The sequence below is a fragment of the Callorhinchus milii genome, unplaced genomic scaffold, assembly GCF_018977255.1.
Source record: "Callorhinchus milii isolate IMCB2004 unplaced genomic scaffold, IMCB_Cmil_1.0 Scaffold16, whole genome shotgun sequence".
NCBI classification, from domain to species: Eukaryota; Metazoa; Chordata; class Chondrichthyes; order Chimaeriformes; family Callorhinchidae; genus Callorhinchus; species Callorhinchus milii.
Window position 1 is genome coordinate 443,773 of NW_024704757.1, and position 15,409 is coordinate 459,181.

General features: G+C 42.0%; 1 protein-coding gene across 1 annotated transcript in view; it reads left to right on the top strand.

The window, feature by feature from the left end:
* The window catches only part of LOC103187105 (ras-related protein Rab-26), a gene marked incomplete at its 5' end in the record, with an annotated part of 135,447 nt that overhangs the window by 60,939 nt on the left and 59,099 nt on the right, over positions 1 to 15,409 (top strand). The window contains 1 exon segment of the mRNA XM_042341029.1: positions 1,358 to 1,424. Coding sequence (XP_042196963.1) covers positions 1,358 to 1,424 — 67 coding nt within the window.

Sequence of the window (15,409 nt, forward strand, 5' to 3'; positions counted from 1 at the left end):
AGCACTTTCACATGGTTTGCCATTATAGACTGTCCATAGAAGGACTATTATGATGTTAGAGATTGTTGTGGGACAAAATCAATTTATTTTTCTGTAATTTTTATCCTGGAGAGTTAAAATTGTGAAATTTCACATCCATTGAAACAAACAAATGCCCAAAATATTTTGCATTCACTGGCTTCAATCAAACTTCCCGATTTATTTAATTCTCTTTTACGACTGCTTTCTATTCTCCTGCTTTATGAAGCATGACAATCATTGTATCTCGTTAGTGCACTGTTGTTCAGCAGTTCTCCAAACCCTTGGTGCCTAGTTTGCTCATTCTTCCATTTAAATAATATTCTATGATTACGATACCACAGAGGAGCTGAATGTTAACAGCGCAAGCTTCTTTGTGCTCAGTTTCAGATTGCGATTCCTTTGCTGTGCTTGTAGATTTGTGGGGTGCCATAATGTAGTGGCTAGTGAGCACGCATCGCAAGCAAGAGGGTCCAGGTTTGATTCCCGGCTGGGGTGAACCTTAGGCAGGTTTCCTTACTCGACACACTTCTGTTTACCTAGCAGTAAGTAGGAACCTGGTTGTTAGTCGATTGGCAGATTGCTTGCCAGGGGTAATAATCCCTTAAATGTTTTTTTAAAAATTTGGTCACTCAATCTAAGACTGTTTGTGAGACACTGGTGTGCCCAATTGGCTGCTACATTGCGCCTACAAAATACACAGTCAATCCACTTTACAATATATTTTGTGAAGTGCTTTGAGAAGTGATAAGGCCCTATATCAAATGCAAGGATTATTATTATCAGATGCACGCTCCTGTGTGTCTACCAGAAATAGAGCAATCGGATTTGGGAGGAAGGCACAAGAGCGTCAAACCCACGGGCACCAAAGTAATAATAATAATAATAATAATCTTTGCATTTGATATAGCACCTTATCATGTCTTCTAGGCATCATACAGAATATGCTGTAAAGTGAATTGACTGTTTATTTTGTGGGCAAAACGGGGCACAGCAGAGTCCCACAAACAGTTGTGGATTAAGTGACCAAATTATTGTTATTATTTTTATTGAAGGTAAGATACCATGATCTACTATGAATTATTAGTCCCGGAAAAGTGATCCGCCAATCGACTAACAACTGGGTTCCTACTTATTGCTAGGTAAACAGAGGAGTGTGGAGTAAAAAAGCTTGTCCAATGGTTTGCCCTGCCAGGAATCGAACCTGGGTGCTCTTGTGAGGCGAGTGCTCTAACCACTAAGATACAAGACTCCATGAAGTACGAGCAGCTTGCTCGAAGCGTTCAGGTTTTGTGACCTAAAAGCAGCGAAGAATAATTCATACGTTTTGTCATTTCAGATTTGGGACACGGCAGGACAGGAAAGGTTCCGAAGTGTTACTCATGCCTACTATCGAGATGCTCACGGTAAGGCCACCTTGTTGCTGATCTCAGTTCCTCTCATTTTCTGTAACTAGAATTCAGATGGAGATATTATATTGGTGCTAACATGTTATAATAATATAATAATAATCCTTGCATTTAATATAGCGCCTTATCACGTCTTCGAGACGTCTCAAAACACTTCACAGAATATACTGTTAAGGGAATTGACTGTATATTTTGTGGGCGATGAGGTGTAGGATGAATGAATCTTTGCATTTTTGAATTCTCAATTCAGATTTTAATATAATCAAATTTGCTGTTTGATAGTCTAAAATCTGAGGGATCTCAGCTAATCATGTGGGATTGGACACCCTGACATTATACCCAATCTTAGCCTTAATGGGACTATTCTGTCTTACAACTTGAGAATCTGCAGAACTGTGGTCTCCTTGACTTGCTGCTTAAACCATAAGCAAACCAAGGTGCCCATTACAATGCATCTCATGTTCAGGTCCACTTGCAGTTGTTAAGCAAAATGCCCATGTTCTGTTTCCTGACTGGCTGATTTTGGAAGTCTGATGTTCTCCTGTAGTCCTGGAATACTCAGGACAACATTTCACTGTATTGGTGGGTTTGACCTTCTGTTAACCCCTGCATTTATGAGGTTATTGGTAGAGTCCAGGGAACATGCTTGAGCCAGGGGTTAATTAAGGTTTCGCACATGCTCAGTAGGGTGTGAGATAGCTCTCACGCTTGATGTACCTGGGATAAAATAAACATTTTATAACTGCCCCACAGTAAGTGCAGTATCCTATACCAAAGGGTCATTAATGACAGGCCATTCTGTTATTAGGAGCAACGTTATGACCTCCAGCAGCTTCCGTGGCCCAATTTGATCCGCAGATGGCTTGTTTTCCTCTCCATGCATTTGTTTCCTCGTATCCTCGGAGCTGTCTAACTCTCAGTAAATGAGATCCTTGAAACACAGGATAGTTTTCCGAAGCCTAATGGAGTTGAAGAAACAAAATGTCAAAGGCAACCAACCACACAGACTTGATACACTGTCCACCACTCGCTAATTATGCCACACCATGGACTGAGTTGTATTGATTGAACAGAGGCTTTAACAAGAGGCATTGTTTCCATATTGACCTGAATAACAGACCCCTGTCATGTAGCTTGGTATTTTATACCCAATGCTTCAGTGATGAGAGTCGGGGCTTCTTGAGTCAGGAGGACAAAGCGCTTCACAGAATATACTTTAAAGTGTATATTTTGTGGGCGAAATGTGACAGACAATTGCACACAACAGTGTACCACAAAAAATCGTGGATTGAGTGACCAATTTATTATTTTTTGAGGTATTAAGCCTGGAAACGCAAACAGCCAATCAATTAACAATGGGGTTTCTACTTACTGTTAGGTAAATAGAGACGTGTGGAGTAAGGAAACTTGGCTAAGGTTTCGTCGAATATGAAGTTTGAAGACAAAAAAATGGTGTTGTGGACTGAGCATAAGACTAAGTGAAAATTTCATCATATATGTCCAAGTGTGTAGAAAAACAGATCATATTATTCTGTGTGTTACCTTCACTTGCTGACTAATTTCCTGGTAGTGGGTTATATGTAAACAACCCATTGTGCCTACAAAACAGAGCGTGTTCCATTGAAAATAGACAAAAGATTTTAAATATTCCCACCAGAGAGTCTACAGGACCTTTCAACCTTGTCACAAGTTTGTGAACAAATATGACTTGATAGATAATACTCACACAGCAGCTGCTGTTGGTTCTTGTGGCACAAGCAACCTGTTCCTCAGTGTTTTCTTGATAAGCTCAGCCCAGAATACCCAGCACAACATGAGGCGTTTAATTGAGCATCACAGGCACCAAAGGTAGGAAATCGTTCCCCCACAAATATCAGAGAATACTTTCATGAAGCTGTATAGGTAGTTATAGCTGTTATAGCACAGCCCAATGTGGTGTGGCTCTTAAAGTGAATGACCATTTCTTTATCTGGAGGACTTTTGCCTAGGAAACTCTAGGAAATTCCCTTTTCTTTTCAAATGATGCAATGGGATTTCTAACGTTCAGGTAGATGAGATCTTGGTTTAATGTCTCATCTGAAGGAGGTTACCTCTGACAATGCACTTATGAGTTCAAAATCTCGATGTGGGGTGAGAACTCACAAACGTTCTGACCGAGAGGAGAGACTGCTACCTTTAAATCAATTGATCAAAGCAAACATGATAGAAACATTAATACAGATGTTGGACTGTGGTTTGAGAATGAAAGCTTTGCAGCTCCACTTTGGAGCCTGGAGGTTAGTTTGGAGACGGGTCTATTTATGGGAAATATGCGCTAAGGGCTGTTTTGAAGGACAATTTTTGCCCATTGTCTGCTGTCGTTCGAATACTTGATACAGCGGTCTGTGTTATGAGGAGTGAAGGACCGGTTAGCATAATTAAAAAAGAATATGGCTAAAAGATATCAGAATCGAGTGGAGCAAAGTGTATCGATATTAAAGATTAATACATGTTAGCCACAGGGATGTATGTCCAATAACTTAAGAACATAAGAACATAAGAATTAGGAGCAGGAGTAGGCCATTTGGCCCCTTGAGCCTGTGCCCCGCCATTCGATAAGATTATGGCTGATCTTCTGACCTAACTCTAATTACCTGCCCTATCCCCAGATCCCCTAATCCCTCTATTTTTTAAAAAGAACTGAGCATCTACAGCCTTCTGGGGTAGTCAATTACATAAATTCACTGCCCTCTGAGTGAAGAAATGTTTCCTCAACTCTGTTCTAAAAGGCTGACCCTTAATTTCAGACTGTGACCCCTGGTTAAAGATTCTCCCACCGGGGAAACAGTCCCTCAGTGTCTACTTTATCAGCCCTTTAAGAATCTTATATGTTTCAATGAGATCCCCCCTAATTCTTCTGTACTCTAGAGAATACAGCCCTGATTTATTCAGCCTATCCTCATAGGTCAGTCCCCTCATCCCAGGAACTAACCGAGTGAATCTACTCTGCACCCCTCGAGGACAAGTATGTCCTTTTTTAAATAAGACCAAAACTGCACACAATACTCTCGGTGCGGTCTCACCAAAGCCCTATACAGTTGCAGCAAGACTTCCCTACTCTTGCACTCTAAACCTTTTGCAATGAACGCTAACGTGCCGTTTGCCCTCTTAGTTGCTGCTGCACCTGCAAACTAACTTTTTGAGACTGGTGTACGAGGACACCCAAATCCCTCTGAACACTAACACTATCTAATCTCTCCCCCTCTAGAAAATAATCTGTTTTTCTATTTTTTCTACCTTGGTGAATAACTTCACACTTCCCCACATTAAATTCCATCTGCCACCTACTCGCCCACTCCCCTCGCCTATCTATATCCCGTTGCAATCTTTTTGCATCATCCTCAGAGCTTACTCTCCCACCGAGTTTAGTGTCATCCGCAAATTTAGATACGTTACATTCATACGTGGGCCTTAACCTTGTGCAATAGCCTTTTGTGTGGCACTTTGTCAAATGCCTTCTTAAAATCGAAACATACTACATCTACTGGTTCCCCCCTCTCTAACCTGCTGGATACATCTTCAAAAAACTCTAAAAGATTAGTTAAGCATGACTTCCCTTTTGTAAAGCCATGTTGACTCCGCCTAATCTTGTTATGGTCTTCCAGGAATCCCATAACGACATCTTTAATTAAGGACTCAAGAATTTTCCCTCACTGATGTCAGACTAACTGGTCTATAGATCCCCATCTTTTCTCTCCCACCCTTCTTAAATAGTGGTGTTATGTTTGCAATCTTCCAATCAATGGGAACCGTTCCGGAATCCAGAGAATTTTGGAAGATCAAAGACAAGCCATCCACTATCTCAGTAGTCACCTCTTTTAAAACCCCAGGATGTAGGCCATCAGGTCCAGGGGATTTATCAGTTTTAAGACCTGACAATTTACCTAAAACCATTTCTTTACTGATATTAATTCCTCCAAGTTGCTCGCTAACATTGTCTTCTTGGTTCCCCTCTATTCTTGGTAGGTTTTCAGTGTCTTCTAAGGTGAAGACAGTAGCAAAGTACATGTCTAATGACTCTGCCATGTCTTTGTCCCCTACTATAATTCCCCCTGTCTCTGCCTGTACATTTACCCTTGACAGCCTCTTCCTCTTTATATATTTATAAAAACTCTTGCAGTCTCTCTTTATGTTCTTCGCTCGTTTGCCCTCATATTCTATTTTCTCCCTCTTAATCACTTTTTTGGTTCTCCTTTGTTGATCACTAAAATTCTCCCAATCCTCGGATTTACTACTCATCTTAGCTGTTTTATAGGCTTCTTCCTTTAACTTTATACTTTCCCTAACTGCTCTAGTTAGCCACGGTCAGGCCACCATTCCAATGGCTAACTAGACCGGACCTTGAGCAAGCTCTGCAAAAGGTATTGTTAAATCACTTGGGAGAATAAATTAAACACAAAATACTGCAGATGCTGGAAATCTGAAATAAAAACCGAGAGAGCTAAGACAATTTAGCAGGTCAGGCAGCATCTATGGAGAAAGGAAAGTGAGTCAACGTTTCAGGTCCACGACCCTTCGTCAGAACTGGGGCACGTTAGGAGGGAGAGGTTTTTAAGGACAAGTTGAGAGGGACGGCAGGACAAAGACGACAAAAAAAACAAAGGAGAGAATGTGTTAGCTGATGGGTTAAAGAGGTGATAGTGGCTAAAACAAAAGGGGTGGGTGGGTCGAAATAAAACTGGGGAAAAGAGGTGTTGATAGTGCAGGAACAGGCAACACACCAGAGAGGCAAAGAGTGTCTGGGGTGATGATTGTAATGATAACAGAAGATAACTTCCGGTAACAGAAAGAGGGGGTGGGGAGAGTGAGCTGTTATGGTCTGAAGTGGCTGAAATCGATATTGAGGCCAGAGGGCTGTAGGGTCCCGAGCAGATACATAAGATGCCGTTCCTCAAGCTTTCGCTGTGGATCATTGGAACAGCGCAGGAGACCATGGATGGAGAGGTCAGACTGTGAATGGGAGTGTGAGGTAAAATGGCAGGAGACCGGAAGATCAGGGTTGACCTTGCGTACAGAACGGAGGTGTTCTGCAAATCGGTCACCCAATCTGCACTTAGTCTCCTCAATATATAGAGGAGACCACACAGTGAACAGTGGATATAGACTACGTTGGTGGTAGTACATGTAAACCGCTGTCTGACATGGAAGCTGTGTTTAGGGCCTTGGGTAGTAGTCTGGGAGGAGGTGAAAGGGCAGGTATTACATCTCCTGCGCTGGCATGGGAAGGTACCAGGGGAAGGAGAGCAGCTGGCAGTGCTGATGGCAGAATCAACTAAGGAATCCCGGAGGGAACGATCCTTTCGGAGAGTGGAGGGGAGTGAAATATGTGTTTGGTGGATGAGTCACGCTGGAGGTGCCGGAAATGTCGGAGAATGATGTGCTGAATCTTGAGGCTGGTGGGGTAGTAGGTGAGGGCTAAGAGGACTCTATCACAGTTCGGGATGGTGGGGAAGGGGTGAGGGCAGAGGTGTGGGAAATAGGGCAGACACAGTCAAGGGCCTTGGCTATTACTGTCGATGGGAATCCTCAGACGAGGAAAATGAGGACATCTCGGTTGCTCTGGGGTGGAAGGTTTCATTGTCAGAGCAGATGCGGCGGAGGGGGAGGAACTGGGAAAATGGAATGGTGTTTTTGCAGGAGGGTGGGATGAGGTCTGATCAAGGTAGCTGTGGGAGTTGGTGGGCTTATAGAAAATGACTTAACACAACTAACATCAACTAACACATTCTCTCCTGTCTTTTTTTGTCTTCTTTGCCTTCCCTGTCCTGCCGCCCCTCTCAACTTGTCCTTAAAAACCTCACCCTCCACGTGCCCCAGTTCTGATGAAGGGTCGTGGACCCAAAACGTTGACTCACTTTCCTTTCTCCATAGATGCTGCCTGACCTGCTAAGTTTTCCCAGCTTTCTATGTTTTTGTTTGGGAGAATAATTTTTTTTCTTGTAATCTGAATTTAATAACTGTGCAGTTATTGCCAGTGGTATTATGATAATTTCAAATCTTGAAGTAATGCACCTCACCTGGCCCGTCAACCTTGTCAGCCCAAAACGTAAGTGTGAATTCACATTGGAAAGGACTCATTCTCATTTTTAAAATCAATAGACAGAATCAATGCCCTTCCTACCTACCTCCTGTATGGATTGGTGCCTCTTTACTATAGTCGTTATTTGCTTCTGTCTGTTTACTTAACTTAATTGCAGGATGTTCAGGTTGTGTATCCGGTGCCATAAAAGGTTCTATCAGGAACCTGTTGTTTGTCTATCTGTTGTTTGCCTGATTCAGCAACTAATCACTTATACCCATAGAAACTGTTCCATGCCATCTTGCAGCTAGTCCATAGTCAACTAATGAAAGTCCTTGAATATTATAATAATGGTAATCCTTGCTTTTGATATAGAGTCGTATCACAAAAACAACAACAAATTACATTTGTATAGCGCCTTTCATGTCAGGAGAACGTCCCAAGTTGCTGAACAGGCAGGAATTTGGGATCAGAAGGGGTGGAAAGCAGACAGGTATAGTTGAAGAGCAGGGTCTTGAGGAGGGAGCAAGGCAAAGCAACTGTGGGAAGAAGTTTCAAAGGGTACAGGGGTTGGCAGGCCAGGTCCAAATGCAACATAACGACTCATTCATAATGTATATCCAACTAACTAGTTTGGTGAAGAATTGATTGTTTCACAGTGGTAATCGTTTTGCGCAGTAGTAATCGTATTATTATAATATAAGAATCTTGTACAGTAATAATCATCTTGTGCAGTGGCAATCGCTTACACACGAATATTAGTCTTGTAGGTACAGTAATAAGCTCTGACAGAAGCAAAACCAGAAATCTACAGCACAGTGGAAAAATTTGTATCAACTCTTTTACATAATGTTGCAAATCTGAAATGAAACGTATTTGGAATTTTTATGAGGAAGAAGAATGATAGAGTGAGAAAAAAAAGAGCGGTAGAAAGTTGCCAATGTGTTGCCAATATCCAATCGGTGGAATTATTAAACAGCAATAGTGAGGCGCATTAATTGAGAGGAACACATGTTTTGGCCCTGTGCTTTTATAACAGGTGCACTTTCAAACTGAACAACCAGACAAAAGGGTTGTTAAAGAACTGCTGGACTTGAATTGATTTTTGTAAAGTAGATGGAATAGATGTTGCCGATTTTTTAATTACTTTTTCCCAGAAATGGGCAGAAGTGGGCTCTCTTGTTTGCTGACATCTAAAGCCTGTAGCTGTTTGCTTTAGCTGTGCGCTATAATAAACCATCTATCTGTACAGCCAGCTGCCTGGCAAAATGACAGATCTCTGATGTGTTGAAAAAAAGATGCTAATGCACAATAAACTCTACCTATTGTTTAACAATGACAAAGTGCTTGTCACTTATGGCAAAATAGGACAGCGACCGGTCTTCGAACAATTTACCTTTCTCACTTGGTCGATGGGAACTGTGTCTCAGGGGATGTACGAACGGGTTGTGATGCCTCCTGATATTGGTGCGTGCAGTCGCTATCGAGAGGCAGATGAAACCAACGGCATTCAGAGATGTACTAGAGCATCAGTCATGACTCAGGAAAAGGTAGCCCCAGCGATCCCATAATGCTCCACTGACAAGAGAGTGGTTGGCAGACAGTGTTCCCAAGTTCACAGTCACAAGGTTAGTCTCGGTGAAGAGTATATAGTTTAAAATATATAGTTTGGGACAAGATATGTCAAGTGACTGCCAGGATGGTGGAAGGCGAACTAGATGGACATTTGGCTTTTTTCGCTAGCAAATTCTTATGTTCTTAAGAAGGGTCTTTGGCCCATCTGATTTCATCCCTTCAGAATACTCACCCTACCTACCATCATTTTAAAGTGGGGCAGTGCAGGAAATCAAGTGTAAATTTAAAGCAGATTGATTGATTGGATGGGACACACTTCTGGTGCAGTCAGGTTAGTTCTAATCAATAGTATCTCCTGCTAAAATGTGGTCATATCTATAATAATCATAATATTATATCATAATATCCTTACATTTGATATAGCGCCTTTCATGTTGTCAAGACGTCTCAAAGCATGTCACAGGCTATAACTGTAAAGTGGATCAACTGTATTTTTTATGGATGAAATACAGCAGGCAGTTTGCGCACAGCAATGTTCCACAAACAGCCATACAGTGAGTGATCAATTTTATTTGGATGATTGCTGACTAGGACAGGACTGACATAGATAGATTTCTTATTGCAAAAGGGATTAAGGGATATGGGGATAAGGCAGGGTCAGGTTATTAGCTGGAGTTAGATTGGAAGATCAGCCATGATTGAATGGCGGGGCAGGCTCGAAGGGCCGAATGGCCTACTCCTGCTCCTTCATGTTATGTTATGTTAGGACATAGGGTGAAACTCCCTTCTCTTTATGAACAGTGCCCTGGGTTCTTTAATATCCACCTGAACAGGCAGACGGGACTTTGATTTAATGTCTCACCTCAAGGATGGCACCGTGGGTTTGGAAGGGTCTGTCATCAATGAGCAACAATGTCAATGTAGATTTGGGATAACATTGGCAAACAGAATATTTTTCTAAAAGAAAGTACACATTTTGCTGATCATTATTCCAGATAGACATTAAAAGATGCTTTGAACAAGAATCAATATTTGTCCGTAAAATGCTTGGTTTCTGTTTTCTACAACACTTCAAAGGCAAGTGTCTGCCACAGAACATCTGGGCTCAAGCGTGAAACCTAGGGGAAGGAAGACACTTCAGAGCCTGGATAGCTATGACCCCAAACAAAATCACATTAAAGATAGGAATGTCATGCACAAACACAGTGTATTATCTTGTGGCGATGACTGCAGTAATGGGTCAGAGAATATAAAGGCAGGTGACATGTGGGAGCAACTGGTACCTGGAATACACAGTTTCCTCAATTTGTAACCCGTGAAAGGCGCTATACAAATTTAATTTTGTTGTTGTGGGGATGGTTAAAGTCGAGCTCATCTGTCATGACTTCTCTGAAACAGTTATATCATAATGCTTATTTAATAATGAATAATTCTGGCATTTGATATGGCACTTCAGCTCACTGTCAAGACTTCTCAAATCGCTTCACAGGATATACTGTAAAGTGTAGTGACTGTGTACATATAGGCTAGTTTGGGACGTCCTCCCGACGTGAAAAGCGCTATATCAAATGCAAGGATTATTATTATTATTACAACAGCCAATTTGCACACAGCAATGTGTAACAAATAGTTATGAAGTGAATGACCAATTTTATTTGGGGGATTATTGGCCAGGGTATCAGTAAGTATTTTTTTTTGAGTAGTGGGATCTTTTAACGTCTACCTGATGGGACCTCAGTTTGAATTGAACCACAATCTTTTGACCAACTGAGCTAGGCTGACATCAAGCGAACCGAGGAAATCAGTTGGGAACTCATCGAAATAACCTACTCCACAGACACAGTACCCATCTGCCTCGGGTGGCATACAAGATAAACATTGACTGCCAAAGAGCCAGAAGCCATAAACAGATTCGAGAGACACTGAGCCAGGTAATGCAAGGGAAAGAAAGTGGGAGCAGAATGAGATGTGTTAGGTATCACAAGCTAAGGCTCATCTGAAAATACAAATATAAAGAAAAGCACTTTAATAGACACATGTAGAGCAAATCTTTCTATGAGTTGCTCTGGCACAGTGATGGTTCAAATATTCCCAGAGCTTTTAATATCTAAATGTGCACATAATATGTTTGTTTATTTACCCCTGCTCAACCCATTTTCAAGGTATCTTATTTTCTCTTCTCGCTGAATCTCCCCAGGCACCACTATACACATAGTCATCTGATCCAGAAAACTACAGAGCTTTCAATCAATAGGGATGTTTTAAAGACAGCTAAGCAGAAGCTTGGGTAGTAGAGGCATTAAGGGGTATGGGAAATGGTGGGGGCAATTGGGTTTTAAAAAAAATTGCCAAGATCTAATAAATTGCTGGAACAGGCTTGAATGGCCTGTCCTTGTTCTATTTTGTGTTCTGGAAGTGCTAACTTCCTGCAGTTGCCGGTCAGCCTGCAGTGCTGACCGAGATCTTCATTCAGTGACCAGAGTATCTGCAGGCTATTTTATTGAGGAGCAAAGCCTCACAACCCAATTATATGGCAGAGGTAGGAGAGATACAGTAGAAGCTATGAACATGATATAATAATAATGCTTGCATTTGATATAGCGCCTTATCACGTCTTCGAGATGTCTCAAAGCGCTTCACCGAATACACTGCAAAGTCAACTGATTGTATATCAATTGATTGACAAACAGTCGTGGATTGAGTGACCACATTTTATTATCACAATATGATAACAGTATGATCACAATGCAAGCACTATACACACACACGCACACATACCCAGAGTATGTTGCATATAATACAGTACATACCCAGAAGGAAGATGAGAATGAGTCTTAAGTAGGTGTGAAGGTAAGAGTCCAAACCCTGGGGTGGGCTTTGTTGATCCAAGAGTCCAGATGGATTTCAGGGATCCAACCTGCCTGGAACAGCACGACTAGCCAACACTAGGCAGAAGGGAGGAATTCTTCCTTATGGCTTAAAAATAAAGTAGTTCTAAGATAAGGGCACATTTTCCGTAGTTCATCACTGCTAATTTGCAGTAATCCCCTTTTAATCTGCTGCACACTGCCAATGGTAATTAATTTCTTCTGACGCTGATATGCAGAGTGGTGTCACTTTCCTGCCATGTTTGTAACAAAAGCTTAACTCAAAGCATAAGGGGCCAGCCTGTGTCCGGGCCTTTAGGGTGTATAGAACTCAAACTCATGCTGTGGTATTTCTCTTTGTTAATTGCTGGTGCGTGAGAAATGGTTGTTTTAAGCATGGCCCTTTTTCTTTTCCACGAGACTCCAGGAAGAAAGCGCAGCAGAAGTAATGTTCAAACTGAAAATTAAATAAACCTTTTTCCCACAGTAATAATAATCCTAGCATTTGATGTAGTGCGTTATCACATTGTCTTGATGTCTCAAACATTTCACAGAATATACTGTAAAGTGAATTGACTGTGTGTTTTGTGGGCAAAACGTGGCAGCCAATTGAGCACTGCAGTGTCTTACAAATAGTCGTAGATTGAGCGATCAATTTACTTATTTTGAAGGGAATATTACCCCCAGAAAGCAATAATGCATCATTTTATCACATCCAAGTGTCAAATTAATATTTAACAAACCAAACCACAAGTGTTAGAATTTTGACAGGCTAAAACCATATGAGGTATCTTAGCTCCCCTGCACCTCCCCCCCCATCCCCCATTCTAGAATCTCTGAAAATTATAACCCAGATTTTGAGAATTTTTCTTTCTCTTCTCTGCTCCCCGCCCGCCCCCAACCAAAAAANGATTTTCCAGATGCCACAGGAAACTCATTGTGGCTGACCCCTGTTATTTCAATCATATAAAAAGGATTATTCATTCTTCCTGTAGTGGAATTATAGGGGAACAGACAGCAAGATGCTGAACCACATGCAGTATAACACACATTGATAATAATGATAGCGGAATAATGATAATTTGCTGGGTGGGCAGGCAGCCACGCTTTAGTGGTTGCATTAGTCAGATAAGGACATAAATGATTTATTCCTTCTGTTTTGAAATTGTCAGATAAAGTGTGCTGGAAGAAGGTCTAGATACATACTTCTGACCACTTACTGAGTTTATGCTTACTGATATTAATGTTAAGATTCAGTCCCTTGCGGACCTCATTAAAACCTACAAAACTCAGTTCAGTTTGAACAAAGACAGACAGTGCAGTGCATTGGTACTGTGATGGCAGGAGGCATGAATGAGATGCCAATACTTGAGATGTTAAACTGAGGTCTCGTCTTCAGTCCCCTGAGGCCTGCTCTTCAGACGGCTGTTAAAGATCTCATGGCACTGCTTGAAAAGAAAAGGGAGTTTCTCCTGCTGTACTGACCAATAATCCTCCAGATCATCTCATGACTGTGAGTGGGACCTTGCTGCTGCAAATGGCATCCGAATATTTCCACAAAACCCATCATTCGTGGCAGCCATTTATGATACATTTAAGACATTATAAAAATATAAGTTCTTTTCTCCATTAAAGTGGTACGTTCTGCAATACTTTAACACACGCACATCAGACTAATCCTTTGTGTAAAAAAATGTTCTATCTTCTCTTTTCTGTTTCCAGTAATAATCTTGAGTTGGTGCCCCTCTCTCTTTGTTGCCTATGCCCAAACCAATGCTATTCTAGTATGGGGGAGCAAGGAGCTAAGATCTTTCATGTGGTCTTAACCTGTTAAAATTCTAATACTTCCTTGTGGTTTGGTTTGTTAGATGTTGATTGGACACTTTATCTTTTCACTATCTGCCTTTCCATAATTGGGAGCACAGCCATCAGATCCCCTCAATCTTATTGTCTTTATTAAATACAGCCCGGTTCTGCAAGATTTTGATCTTCCTTCATCCCCAATGTCAACCGAGTGACTCTGCACTGAGTATTCAGGTTCTTACAGGCAGCAGAAAAGAATGCTTCTTCCACTTGCTTTGCATTCTTTTGATTTCTTCACCAGCCTGATAATGTGGGACATATAAAGAATGTATTTTTCTTCAGAGGATCCAGTTCAAGATCCTGATCCTCACCTACAAAGCCCTCCATGGCCTCTCGCCACCCTACCTCTGTGACCTCCTAACCCCTACCAACCCGCCGTTCCCTCTGCTCAACCGGCTCCGGCTGCTCCACGTCCCCCGACCCACCCGCCCCACTATTGGCGGGAGAGCCTTCAGCCACTCTGCCCCCAACCTCTGGAATTCCATCGCCCAATCACTCCGCCTCGCCGCCTCCTTAGCCTCCTTCAAGTCCTGCCTCAAGACCCTCCTCTTCGACCATTCCATCGGTCACCTCCCTTCCCCTGCCCTCCCTTCCCCCCACACCCAGCTCGGGTCTGAAATGCTGTACTCTGTCCAGCGCCTTGAGACGTCCTCCCTACATGAAAGGCGCTATACAGATGTAATCTTGTTGTTGTTGTTATTTGAATATCCAACTGGGGGAAATGCCTGAATTGTTAACTAGAAGCCTTGTTGTGATTGGGGCACTTGTGACACTTTTTAAATGACCTCACATTCGGTTTCAGGCAACAGAACCGTTCAGGTATTGCTATTCCTGTAATGATTTAATTATTAATAATAATAAGTTTGCATTTGTTGTAACACCTTTTGCGTCAGAAGGGCATCTCAAAGCTCTTCATAGGATTTACTGTAAAGTGTAGTAACTTGTGTATTTTTTGTAGGTGAATGAGGCAGCCAATTTACGCTCAGCAATGTACAGCAAACAGCCATGAAGTGAATGGCCAGTGCTAACTGGGGGATTGTAGGCCAGAACATCAAGAAAAACTCCCTTCTCTTCGATATGCAAAATTGGCTGCCATGTTTGCAGTGATTGCAAATACAATTACTGCACTTTACCATAAATCCTGTGAAGTGTTTCACGTTCTCCTGACTTGAAAGAGGATATATCAAATGTAAGGTTTATTTATTTTGAATTACTGCCTGTTCTATTGAAGCTCATGGAAACTTTGGTGACAGATAAACTATTTCAATATCTCAATTACAATCAGCAGCTTCAGAGCCCATTAGTCAACCATTGTGATCTTTTGCTTCTCTTCCTGTTCAGTTGAAGTCAGAGAAATGGACCTCGACATCTCCAAGGCCTGTAACAACAACTTCCAGTTAGTTATATAGTTATATAGTGCCCCTCACACGGGGTAATGTCCCAGAGTGCTCAACAGTAGCAGAGCCAAGGGTAGGGAGGAGTTAACTTTCGGCATGGTCAAAGAGGAAGGTCTTCAGGGGTGACCTGAAGATGGGGAAGGAGGGGGCAAGGCGGAGGGATAGAGCAAGAATGTTCCAGAATTTGGGGGCGTAATGGCTGAAAGCACGGCCACCGTTGGT